General features: G+C 41.0%; 1 protein-coding gene across 1 annotated transcript; it reads left to right on the top strand.

The window, feature by feature from the left end:
• The first annotated feature begins 1,365 nt into the window (after positions 1-1,365).
• LOC111871703 (protein artemis) lies at positions 1,366-13,238 on the top strand. The gene is made up of 6 exons (XM_023864969.2): positions 1,366-1,597; positions 2,039-2,288; positions 2,440-2,702; positions 2,903-3,066; positions 3,173-3,295; positions 7,327-13,238. The coding sequence occupies exons 1-6, from the start codon at positions 1,489-1,491 to the stop codon at positions 7,846-7,848; spliced, it is 1,431 nt and encodes a 476-aa protein (XP_023720737.1). The 5' UTR covers positions 1,366-1,488; the 3' UTR covers positions 7,849-13,238.
• Positions 13,239-13,447: the final 209 nt, after the last annotated feature.

Raw genomic sequence — 13,447 nt, 5'->3', positions numbered from 1 at the left:
TAAAGACGCTCCGGCCTGCTGCAATGTAGTCCACCAGCTCATTCAGAGTAGCTCATTTTATTTCCTTTTCCTTCAGGTCAGCCACTGGGTCCATGAAGTCAAATGCCACACAGCAGTGTCGCAGTTTGCGAATAAACAGCTCCTCCTGCTCTGAAGATGGGACTTCTCCAAAAATTCTGAAAAGCCTGTGGGATGACGTTATATGAAGAGACAACCACTTCTTGAACTGTTCTATAATATTTATTACAGTTGCACAGTATGCACAGATGAACCAAATGTAACGTGTTGAGTTTCTGACCACTATATAAGTGTCACTGTATCACACACCAACTCGTAACTCTCCGCTGGCTAGATTCCAACTCAACTCGTAGGCTGCTGTCTTGAGAACTGTCTTCGTAGGCAGTGTAGGTCTCTTATAAACCCTCAGCCGGACAACGGGAAAACGCCTCGCTTCGTTGTTGCCTGGTTGCCTGTTTGCCGATATCCTAGCAACGCTGATGGTAGTTGTTTACTGCTATGTAGCAACTGCGGCGTCCCGCGTTACGTCACCGCTGTTTACTCGCTTTGCTTAGTATATACCAAATTTCACAGGAACAATATACGAGTATAAATATAGGATTGAGGTACCAGAGCACTGCTTATGAAAACTTCCACTTTTAAGATTCTAGCTTGGCTTATACTTTGACTGTGAAAGATTGTGTTCTGTTCCTTTGAAATGCTGGTTGACTTTCAAGAGACTACACAGGATTATATCCTATAACATAGAACCTTCAGGAACAACATACAGTAATACATCTTTGATACTGAAAGCTGGCAGGAAATATTTATAGAATGCTGAGAGAAGTTTTGTGTGCGGAAAGACTGTAGTTGGCTGGTTGGGCATTTATGTGAATCTTGACTGTAAACAAAGCCTGAGGTAAGGCGGGATGCGGCGGAATGGTATCCCGGTTCTTTTCTAAATGGCTTAAAATCATCCCGTTACTTCTTTGGCAGTAAATGCCTATGAATTAAAAGGGGAAAACCATCCCGGTTCTATTTTCATTCCACCTCAAGCACTGCCTATATGGCATCATATCCCATTAACAGTAATGTTCATAGTCTGTGCAATGAGAACCTCGAATGTTTCATGAAATCTTAAAATCCTCAAAATCGCAGTTCCTAAACTGATTTGTTCGTAACAGGAAGATCTTGTGTGCGTGTGTGTGTATTTACTATGATTTTGTAAACAATTTGGCATCAAAGCTTATTACATCAAATTATCCTTAAATATGCCGGCAAAGCATGATTGAAATTCAATTTGGAAGCAACGTCTTTGCGACGTTTGCGACCATAAGTTGGTGAAACTGTGAAGGTGATCGTTGTTGTAGTTGGTAGTGGTTACATTTGTAACTTAAAATTTAAATAGAAAACGGTTAATAAATTTTTTATTAAGGTAAATGCGTATAAGCATATACTACGATCCTCACAGATGTAATAACGTGGAACAGAATGACAAGTTTTGAGGGACGTGTTGAAGAACTGAGAAATGTTTCAATAGATTGTTTTGAAAATAGTAATATCTATTCTACAACTTTTTTCTTAACACACTGTCACACAGGTATATATTACAAGAATACAGCAATAAAATAATAAGGTTACGTTTTAGATGTACTTTTTATAACAGGGCCTTTGTTTGACTGATGTTAATTTTCCGTAACTTATCTATTAGTTTAGGTTATGTAACCTTTTTAGAAAGATTAGCTGATTTTGAATATGTAGACATAAGTCATGATCATTTCAGACGCTCAGACAGTGATAATGCTGCTATAATTTTAAGATGCAGTCACAGTAAGGGTTCTGCAACTTAGAATAGATTGTGTTAAACATATATAATTTGAATTCAGAGATGAGTAATGGCTTTGTATAAATTAAAATTGACTACTTTGGGAAATGTAACTTTAAATTGAACCCAATATTACTGACGGAATTTCATGAAGAATATACTGTAAAACTTCCATAATGCTGAACAACCTGGCTTGTAATAATGTGTATTTTGCAGATCATATGAAAGGTCTCAGATCGTATATCTTTCTGAAACGCCTTGCTGATGAAACAAATGTGCATCTGTACTGTAGTGAGATTACAGCCCACATTTTGGCAACAGAAAACACTTTTGCTGAAGTTGTGCATAAGATAAGAGTGTTGCCTGTCGGTGTTTCAACCATTGTGAATATACCAAGTCACACTGGCCCAGCAGAAGATATAACTGTAACTCTGATACCAACTGGACACTGTCCTGGTGCAGTCATGTGCGTGTGTATATCAAACCATATACCATAACTTTGTGTGGAATGTTATTTCTTTTGATTAATGAAATTACAGGAATTCCTGTAGTGCAAAGATGGATGTTATTGCTGACAAAATCAAGGTAATGGATGTGTTTTACATTCTGCTTGTCAGGTTCTTGTTTGAAGGAGAAATGGGGCGGATCCTCTACAGTGGAGATTTCCGTCTTTGTGAAGGAGATGTGTCTCGTCTTCGTCAGTTGCACTATTTAGATGGAACAGTGAAAGCAATTGACAAGTTGTATCTGGACACCACGTTCCTGAGTCGTCAGTATCTGCAGTTCCCTTCGAGACATTCCAGCATATCCATTCTCTGTAGTCACATCAGCTCATGGCTTCAGGAGGAACCAGATAATGCCATTTATATTGAGATGCCTGGTAATGGAACCTAAACTACCATGTGAAGAGGCATGCCTTATATATGCCTTTTGTCATTAAGGGTAAAGAAGTAATGTAGTTAAATGTACAGAAATGAAATGTAATGATATCTGAATTTTGACAGTTGGTAACTGATGGCCAACAGGTAACCAACTGGCATAATTTTCTTCAGTAGTGACATGGAAAATTTACTGTTCCAGCAAATTATGGATCAGAAGCTGTGTTCATAGAAGTGGCCAAGTGTCTTGGGATGAAGGTACATGTGAAGGACAGGGCTTATAATATATATAAGAATATAGCAGAGATTCGAGAGGCTGTGACAGATGATCCATGCTGCACGAGAATCCATGCTTGTTTACCCTGTGTGAGTATTGTCATTTTATTGCCGTACGAGGTAAAACTTGTTTTCTTAGGCTGTTTAAAAAATTGATGTCTCAGTTTTTCTAATCCCTGCCACGTCTTGCTTCCAGGGTCATAAATTCCTAACAGGTGATAAGACAACCATGTTACCTTGCCAGGGTAAATTAATGAAGTTGCGAATTATAAGACTCTGTGCTATGTCCTTTACGTCTAAAGTGTATGATGGATCATTGGTAAGTCAAGTCTTGGAGTCTGACTTTCTTATCCCCTGTCACCGAAGGACTGGCACTAAGTTTTGAAATTTACAGACCTGTAGATTTCATTGTTATACCACCATTTTTATGAAAACTGGGGTCACAACATTTTGTGACACTTATCACAATCATGGCAGGGAGACAATTTCCTGTTTCTCTGGCAGTAAACAGTATGACAGTATGAATGCAAGAAACCCTTTGTTGCACTGTTAGATTTGCAAGCTTCTAGATAATTTAGTCCTTGATAGATGCCAGTAGTCAATGGCTGTCTTCGCAACATGTCTATTGGACATCATGACAAACAAAACATTTTTCTGAGCATTATGGCAGCCAGGAAATAGGTTGCTCTGTGCAAGGGGTGATCACTTATGGCCTGCAGGCCAGATATTGCTCATAACACCTGCTAATATGGTCACTTCACTTACTGCTAGGGCAATTTATGGGGTAGGGCCCAGACCCTCCAATTGTGTATCATAGTATTTGTGTAACTCTGTGGTTTCAGTTGGTTTTATTTTGAGCATTATGCTCATTGTCTGGCAGAATTGTCGAGTCAACAATAACCACTAAAGCAAGTGGCTAAGACCCAGAGTGATTGGGTAAGATGGTGGTCATTTATTTCAAAGGAAGTGTACAGCTAACTGTTTTTGTGCCCTGCAAGTTGGAAAGCTTTGTGCTTAATTTGTATTGAAATTATTGCAATTTTGAAAGAACGTAGAATTGCTAAGCATAACAATAGAGCTGGGGGGGGGGGGGGGAAAAAATTCTGTTGTTACTCTTGAAACTAAGGAAAGTAGTGGATTTAAAAAGAGAGCTATAGTCCTGACAGTCTGTCTTCAGAAGACATTCCAGTGATAGTTCCTTTACATTGCAGGGAACTTTTTATGTTGCTCACTTGCTGCCTAAAGAAAGCAAACATTTTCCTGCAGGGAAATTTTATGAAAATGTTTGCAACACACAGTATAAGAGATTTACCTGCAAATAGAAACTCTTGTCAATACTGTCAGTTTATTTTGTGTAACAGTGATGCAGTATATTGAACATATTAGTTTTGACTTGCTTAACCAACTCAGAAGCAAAGCAAAAGAAGCTTTTGTTTAGCACTGGATGAGAACCATGACATATGTGACAGTGTTGATTTCTTTAGTGTCATTTGAGGTGCGTGTGTGGGGCGGCACGCGCGTGTACATGGGCTAATGAGAGAGAGAGGGAGAGAGAGATATGTGTCTGTGTGTATGTACTTCACTCCAGAGCCAAAGTGGTCCATCATGGAATGGCATCAGAAAGGATTACCATTCCAAAAATTCAGGACACAGCTATCAGCTGGCAAGTTCATGGCAAGTGTGTTTTGGGATTCAGAAGGCATTGTTCATATATATGAGACAAACTCCGTCTTATATATTGTGTGAGTGTAACAGGATGCTTAAATATAATATTGCTTTGTTCATGTTGATTTTCTTCCACATCATGTAATAATTAATGCACGTCATTGCATTTATTTCCTTTGGAATGATGTGGACCAGATGTTTTGGGAGAGAATACCTGGGAAACTATCAGAGAAGATTGCCATATGGCATGAAAATGCTCATCCGCGTACAGCAGATTTGCCGAAGGTTGCGCTGGCAGCAGCGGACTAGGAAATCATGTACCACCCTCCTTCCAGCCTTGAAACTCTAGATGAACTCGAATGCATTGTCCTGAATTGGCTACACAAGGCAGGATAAAACTGGAAAGGATGTATTAGTGTAAAGGGAGAATAAGGAGTGAGTTGGTGATTCTGACATAATATTCTTTTGTAAAAAATGTAGTCTGGGTCATCTTTGAACCATAAAAAAAGCAAAGCTATCCCTGTAACAGGCCGTGAAGGCACATGGGGTTGTGAGATGTTGAGGGTCCCACATTACCTAGACCACTGGCTCAAAGATGGTGGCAAGGTTGTCAGCCTTACACGCCAGCCGTGCTTTACTCCCCCGGAGAATTATTTAATTAATTCCTGGTACTCATTTCTGTTAGAGGCTGAGTCAACTCCAGGGCTATAGTGAGGCTGGTAGGGTTAGGTCAATTGAAAAAATCCAATGACCTCATCAGGACTTGAACCTGCGACCTTCTGTCTTGTAGCCTAGTGCCTCAACCAACTATGCTACCATGTGCCCCCTCCTTGAACCATATATACAGGGTGTCGCAGCAGGAGTGTGCCAAACTTCGGGAGGGTGTTCCTTATGTTAAAGTATGCCGATATAACCCAAAACACCTATGTCCAAAGTTGAACGGTTACAGAGATAATGGCCCGAGAAAAGTGTGGTCTTCTGGCGATTCCACGCACTGTACCTGTCAGCTGGCATGTCTTATCTACGTTTGTACTTGAACGTGATGATGGCAGCTCACGTTAGCCCCATACACTCGCATACCAGAACACACAATCAGCAATGTTACATCAGCGCTTGCCATTCATTTGTCATGTATAGTGCTTGGAACTCTTAAAGACAACTTTGACATGGCGTGCGAGTTTTTTGTAGTTCAATTTAATGGCTTCATGTCACTCACAAGTTAGTTTGATGTTACGTACATTATTAACATTACAGAAACCACATATTCCTGCCTGTTTTAATATGTATTTTGTAATCAACAAGTGTGTAACACCGGTCAAAGTTTCACACTTTTCTGGCCATTATCTCCATAACCATTCAACTTTGGACATAGGTGTTTTGGGTTCTGTCGGCATACTTTAACATAAGGAACACCCTCCCGAAGTTTGGCACATTCCTCCTGGGACACTCTGTATATATAATACACATATAAAACATGATGCTATAAAATTTTTGTGATTTCTTTGTTAATGAAAGCAATTGTATGAAACTTATACAGATCATTCTTCACACATGGGAAATTTGTTTACTTATTACACTAAAACATGTCCCATGTGATGTCCCAGAAGTCACAAACTTAATGCAAAGGAGGAAGAAGATTGTTTAGAACTTTGTTTAAAGTTTCTGTAGAAATGGCCTCTATTTCTGATTATCCAGTGAACAACAAACAAATTTTCCAAGTGGGTATACTGATCTGTGGAAGTTCTATATAACTGTGTTTAGTAACAAAGAAGTTACATAAATTTTAAAGTGGCTGGTGGTTGGTTTCTAATGCAGAAGTTTGACTGATAAGTCATTTGTACTTTTAACCTCAAGTAATCAGTGTATTTATAGATCATTTTCTCTTTTGACTTTACTTGGATGAGTTATGTTATCCGTCATACTTCAGTTGGGTAGGGTGATTTTTCGAGCTGTTCCCACTCTTTGTCTGCCTGAAGTCTTTGCAGTCATATGACTGCAGTGACATCCACAAGGACAACATATTTTGAAGTATTAGATGATAAAAAGAAATCCTGTTTATGGATGAGCTCTTTCACATATGAAATAAAATAAATAGAAATTCCTTTAAAGAATAATTGATGTACGCTTGTATGATGTGTGTGAATTTGAATTTAAAAAATGTAACCAAATGGTAATTAACTTGTGGAGCAAAGACAGGCCCAAGTTTCATATTGACGAGGCAAAGCTGGGCAATTTATTTTTCTTGTAATGCCAAGTTCTATTTTCATTATGGTATGGATATTTGAGTGATTTGACCTCGTAGCATATTTTATTGTTCATTGTGGCCCCTTGCATAAAAGGTTAACACCTTTGCTTTACACAAAGGAGAGTGGTGTTTCATAGAACATCATTCTCAAACACTACTGGATGTGCTGCAAAATGAGCACTGAAAATTTAACAGAATCTTTAATTAGATTTATGCTGTGTTATTTTAAGGGATACACAATCCAGTGTGTATTGCTGAAAAGTGACACTAATTGACATGGGTGTCAGTGTTAAGTAGACTACAGTTTATCATTTATTAATGTTTATTAAGATGACAGCTAATATTAGAAAGGGTTAAAGCTTAAATTTATTGTTTAATTGTGACAGCTCACACAATCTGTTTATGTTAAATATTAATGTTTGATGTGGGTGTGCTTGCAGGAGTCTGCAGTGTTACAGTCTGCTTGTAAGGAGCTTTTCAGAATCTGCTATTCTAGCCACTGTTCATACAGGGAGCTGGAACACTTCGTCCAGTATCTTAAGCCCAGACAAATAGAAGCTTGTGTTATTCCACGAAATATGGAAGTGGCAGATATCTTGCAGTTGTTGAGAGAGATCAGTCGCGGGGGAAATGGCTATATAGATCTGCCAGTGTTGACAGTGTCCAGCAGGAAAGTCACCAGAAATGGGGTGTCAACAGATGTGAAAACATTCTTTAGCTCAAGACATACAGAACAACAAAACACAATTACATCTCATAATGAGACTAATATGAAAGAGGCAAGTCAGTGTAACATGCAAAATGAGGAGGGTTATGTTGATTCTGAAATTTGTAGACTAATTGCAGAAGATCTTAAACCGAAAATAGGTGATCACGATGTAGATGTCCGTCACAGAATATCACAGGCATTTCTAGAAACTGCAGCTGCATTGAACAAGCCAGCAGTAAGAAAGAATTGTTAACTGGGACAGGGAGACACATTGTTGTCTGATAGGAGTACTGTAGGAATGGGTTGAGAAATGCCAGCAATTTTAAAGCCCTTTATTACATATTTTATATTTAAGTTTTGTGTAGGACTGGGAACACATAAAGTTTCTTTCCTGTTTTTATGGTAAGGTCACTTTATATGGCTCTTTTAATTGTTACATGCACGTGGTTCCATTAAGTCACAGGTATTGGGATGAAATTTCATTAAATTATTAATATACTTAGTTTTTGTTATTTTACAGTACTGTATAACTTTACAATACAGTAACCAATCACATATGCTGTTATGTTCCCTCATTGTTTTGTTGCAGCTATGACAGTTGTAGTAATGAAGTCAAAACAGTTTTTTATAATGGGCATATAAGTTTTGGAAAAGACTAGTTTGGTTAGGTTAATACATAAATAATTTTTTTTGCCAGTACATAATATCTTGTGAAGGAATGTTGGAAATGCTTCTTATGTCTGATGTCAGATAATACTATTTGTTATATTTCATGAAGTTATTAAGATCGAAGTTATACAAGCGGCCTAATTAAATAGGATTGTCTGAATATTTAACAGAGTTTGATGGGCCAGTGATCAGTTTGACACTTTTACTATGGTGTGAACTTGGGTGACCATCAAGTGGAGAGGGTTAACTAGGTACTGTATTTGGAGCATAAAACACTATCCTGCCTGTCTCTGGATTTCCATGAAATTTAGATTGTGGGCTTTAATCAAAATATTGGCAGATTTACTGTTGATCCATATTGGATAATCTGAACTCCTACTTTATATGGACCTCTAACCTTAGGATACAAAATATTTTTAAATGATAATACGTAGGTAAGTCAGTAATTATCCACAATGTAGCTATAAATTTTATTTCAATACAAACAGAAAACTTACATTAACATAATTATTCAACATAGTCCCCTTGCTTTTCAACACACTTGGTCCATCATTGCACAAGCTTCCTGATGCCCTCAGAAAAGAAGGTTTTTGGCTGAGCAGCGAGCCACGCATGCACTACTTCCTTCACATTTTGGTCCGAGGTAAATCGACGGCCCCTTAATGCCTCTTTGAGTGGACCAAAACAAGTGGTAGTCAGAAGGGGCAAGATCAGGACTATACAGAGGATCAGCCATTACATCAAACTTGAGTTTCCGGAGGGTTTCAGCAGTGTGGGCAGCAGTATGTGGACGGGCATTCTCGTGCAACAACACAACACCTTTTGACGGTAGTCCTCGGCGTTTGCTTCGAATTGCAGGCTTTAGCCTGTCAGTAAGCATCTCACTGTAACGAGCACTGTTTATTGTTGTGCCCCTCTCCTGATAATGTTCCAGTACTGGGCCTTGTGAGTCCCAAAAACTGTAAGCATCAGTTTTTCTGCAGATGGTTGGCTTTTGAACTTTTTTTGCTGCGCGATTGTGGATGTTTCCATTCCATACTCTGCTGTTTACTCTCCGGCTCACAATGATGGATCCATGTTTCGTCACCAGTGATGATTCTGTCTAAGAAGACGTCACGTTCGTTACCATAGCGATCCAAATGTTGTTGGCAGATGTCCAAGTGCGTTTGTTTATGCAACACTGTGAGTTGTTCTGGGGCCCATCTTGCACAGACTTTATGAAACCCACGTCTGTTGTGGATGATTTTATAGGCAGAACCATGACTAATTTGCAGACGATTTGCCACTTCGTCAATAGTCACTCGTCTGTCTAACAAAACCATGTCATGTGCACGCTCAATGTTGTCCTCATTTGTGGCCGTGGATGGTCGTCCGGCTCCTTCCTCATGCGTAACACTTGTGCGACCATTTTTGAATTTTTCAATCCATTCGTAGACACTCCATTGCGGCAAGACACTGTTCCCATACTGTGCTGAAAGTCTTTGATGGATTGTGGCCCCTGATACACCTTCCGACCACAAAACCGGATCACTGAACATTGCTCTTCTTTAGTGCAAACAGAAAGCGGAGCAGCCATGATAAACGGCAAGGCAGCGACGATGGAACTGACCTAGCAACATCAAACCTGTGTAGAAATAGTGACAAAGGAACCACACATGATGCTGCGCAAAACGACAGAGCTGGCAACAGAAACACAAATACAACTGCATTGCGGATAATTATTGACTTCCCCTCGTATTTTGAGTTTCAACTTTCTCTGCTCATGTCTGATTAGCTGAACTTTCTTACACATGTTTATGGGAGAGTCTGTGCCCTAGAGCACAGAGGATGTGATGACAAGATGTGGTAGGATGGGAGCACGATCTGTGTGCTGGAGCTGTGGGGAGCCAGGGTGCTTCCAGGGTAACTGCCTCTGCAGGAGGGAGGCAGAAAACAACAACTGGCATGGGAAACAAGATGAAAGACCTCCAAGAGACATGGGAACTGGCAAGAAGGTCCAAATGGCGACCAAGAAACCATAGAGAGACAGACAGGAGGGGTGGCAACTGTCAGAAAAGGAGTAGGTGCTGGCGGAAAAGGGGGGATGCTGGCTTAAGCATTAAGGCCCTCTCTAACACATGCTGAATTGTCATGGAAAGGGCCAACCCTAGCCTAGTCCCACAGGGCTGGGTTGGTGACAAACCATATCTTGTAACTGTTGACACCTGGGTGTTTGTGACTGTAGTGAGGCCCGTCATTGCCGCAGGATGGTGTGAAAGACAGTCAAACCAAAGTGACATGCTGCAGATGGTATCTCGGGAAGAGCTCCCTATTGTGGAGGAAGTTTCGCTGACACCCTGGGGCGGCATCCACCAAGAATTTTGGTATTTGTTGCAATATTGCAAATGAATGCATCATGGGCTAGACATTCTGCACACATATGATGCATTTGTGGACCTAGGGCACCAAATGCTGTATCTTGCAGGTATCGCTGTGGAGCCCCAGGGTAGAACCAGCCTTCCAGCCTGGTAGTGGCCAGTGATCAAATGATAATCTGTACAATGTGAGGAAGTGGTGATGGGTAAAATCCTGGTCCAAGACTGCTGGGAGGTACTCATGAGGGTTCTGAATGCTACCTGTCATGACCAGAAATTCATGAAAGGATTCCCTCTGGCACATTGTGAGCCAGTCACACTTGTAACCCTACCCGGTGTGGAAGAACCACATGTCTGTGTTACTACCCAGAAGTTACAGCATGTGATTACAGAGACCAGGCCGAACCTGAGTGATGCTGAATCCCGAGAGCTGGAAGAGCTCCTCACAGAGTATGGAGACATCTTTGTTAGGACAGCAATGAATATGGACAGACTGACAGTGTAGCACTGAATAGATAAGGAAGAGGCTTGACCAATTCGCTAACAGCCACGGAGACTCACCCTGGCAAAAGAGGCGGATGTGGGCGAGATGCTTGAAGACATGCAACAACGTGAGGTTATTTAACAGACAGGCCCTGGTCATCCTCTATTGTTCTTATCCAGAAAAAACAGGGACATGTGCTTCTGTGTAGACTACAGGAAACTAAACAGTATCACAAGGAAGGACTGTTTCGCACTATCACAGATTGATGACACTCTGGACACCCGGGCTGGAGCCAAATGGTTCCCCACTCTTGACCTGAAGAGCGGGTATTGGCAAATGGATTGACACCAGCACCACAAGGAGGAGACTACATTCTCTATGGGTCAAGGGCTGTGGCAAGTTCACAGTCATGCCCTTTGGCCTCTGCTTTGCTCTGGCAACATTTGAAAGGTTGATGGAGACAGTCTTACAAGGCCTCGTCTTGTGTACCTGGACAGTGTGATTGTGATTGGCCATACATTCCAAAAGCACCTGCTTAACCTGTGGAGTTGTTCCAGCTTTTCCCTGAAGCTCACAGAGCTGAATCTGGAGAAGTGCCAACTCTTTCAGAAGGAAGTACAGTACCTTGGGCATATTATGTCACCCAAGGGGAGAACCACTGACCCTGAGGAGCTGAAAGCCATATGGAAATGGCTGACCCCGAAGAATAAGCACGAAATTAGAAGATTCTTGGGCCTCTGCACGTATTACAGACAATTTATTTCTGGTTTAAGAATGAAGGATCTGTTAAAATGAAACAGAGACCAAATAAGATAGGTGATAGGACTATTTACAGGAAACTGTCACCTAAAAGGACACCTTTTCAAACTGGGATTGACAAATGACCCCACTTGAGGACAGTACCTGGAAAAAGTTGAATCAGCCCCACACATCCTATGTGATTGTAAGGCCATAGCTTATTTAAGATTTTGTCACTTGGGCCAGTTTTTTATAGAACCAAGGGACTACTATGATGCCACCATAAACAAAGTCTTACATTTCATCTGAAGTGTAGGAATGATATAGGGTTAATCAAAAAGGGTAAGCACAATAGATATTGAAGGTTGCATTGTAAAGGCCAGATTATTATGGCATGCCTCTTATGCATTCATTCATATTTCTAGTTTTGTCAACATTGCAATACTGCTGACCAAACTTATGTAGGAGAATCAGTGTACTCAGAAGTGGAGACCACCTTCCAAACACTAAAGAAGGCACTTTTTACTGCTCCTATTCCTTTTAGCCGCAGCCAAGAGAGAGAGGTATGTCATGGACACAGCAACAAGAAACGTTGGGATCGGAGGAGTGCTCTCCCAAGTACAGAATGGATAGGAGCAATTAGTAGCCTGTTACAGTAAGATGCTGAACAAGAATAAGAGAAATTACTGCGTCACCAGACGAGAACTACTTATGGTAGTGAGGACACGAAAATTTTCATAAGTACCTCTATGGACAAGAGTTCCACCTGCGTACCAACCACTCTGAATTAGCCTGGTTCATGAATTTTAAGAAACTTGAGGGACAAACTGCCTGCTGGATTCAGCGCTTACAAGAACACAGCTTCACTTATGAGCACTATCAAGGCTGAAAACACCATAATTCTGGTGCCCTTCGATGACGCGCATACCAAAAATGAGTTTACCTACTGCCAAAAAGTCGAGGCATTGGCAGACATCAAGCAGGTATGAACCACAGTAGCTGCAGCTGGCTGGGATCTAGCCACTCAGAACAGAACAACAGAATGACCAGACATAGAGCCCATTCTGGAGGAAGTAGAGACTGGGCAGCACCCAGAATGGAAAGACATCGCTAACCACAGCCCCACGTACAGAAGATACTGGGCCCAATGGAAATCTGTCACAGTGAGGAATGGCTTATTAGAACACCACTGTTAATCTGCTGATGGACAATCTAAAATAGCCCAGATAATTCTCCCTCAGCAGAGTGAACAGTGTGCTGAATGAACTACATGGTAGACCATCAGGAGGTCCCTTGGGTGTCAACAAGACCCTCAGAAAGGTCCAGCAAAGCGGCCTCCGTAGTCTAGAGGTAACGTTCCCACCTCATGACTCGTGGTACGTGGGTTCAAACCTGGCGGAGGTCATCAAATTTTTAAGGGCGGAAAAATTCAGGTAAAAAGTCCTCTGGGAGGGACTTTTAAGCCATGTGTCCCGTGTCGTAGCTTTACAGCACGTAAAAGAACCTCATATCTCCAAAGGAGGTCACTAAGCCAAATTCAAGGACGTTTCCCGCCCAACAGTAGTCTCTAAAGCCTCTGATAAATGGGGGAAGCATTATAGATACCA

Source organism: Cryptotermes secundus, unplaced genomic scaffold (genome assembly GCF_002891405.2).
Source record: "Cryptotermes secundus unplaced genomic scaffold, Csec_1.0 scaffold306, whole genome shotgun sequence".
Lineage (NCBI taxonomy): Eukaryota > Metazoa > Arthropoda > Insecta > Blattodea > Kalotermitidae > Cryptotermes > Cryptotermes secundus.
The sequence above is the reverse complement of the archived record's forward strand: the minus strand, read 5'-3'. Positions and strand labels throughout refer to the sequence as shown.

What these genes read in the sequence shown, in the direction of transcription:
- LOC111871703 (XM_023864969.2), top strand. Translation starts at nt 1,489, where the DNA reads ATGACAAGTTTTGAGGGACGTGTTGAAGAACTGAGAAATGTTTCAATA. An exon ending in CACTGTCCTGGTGCAGTCAT is followed by an intron (nt 2,289 to 2,439) that starts GTGCGTGTGTAT and finishes TCTGCTTGTCAG; the next exon opens with GTTCTTGTTTGAAGGAGAAA. An exon ending in TCCATGCTTGTTTACCCTGT is followed by an intron (nt 3,067 to 3,172) that starts GTGAGTATTGTC and finishes TCTTGCTTCCAG; the next exon opens with GGTCATAAATTCCTAACAGG.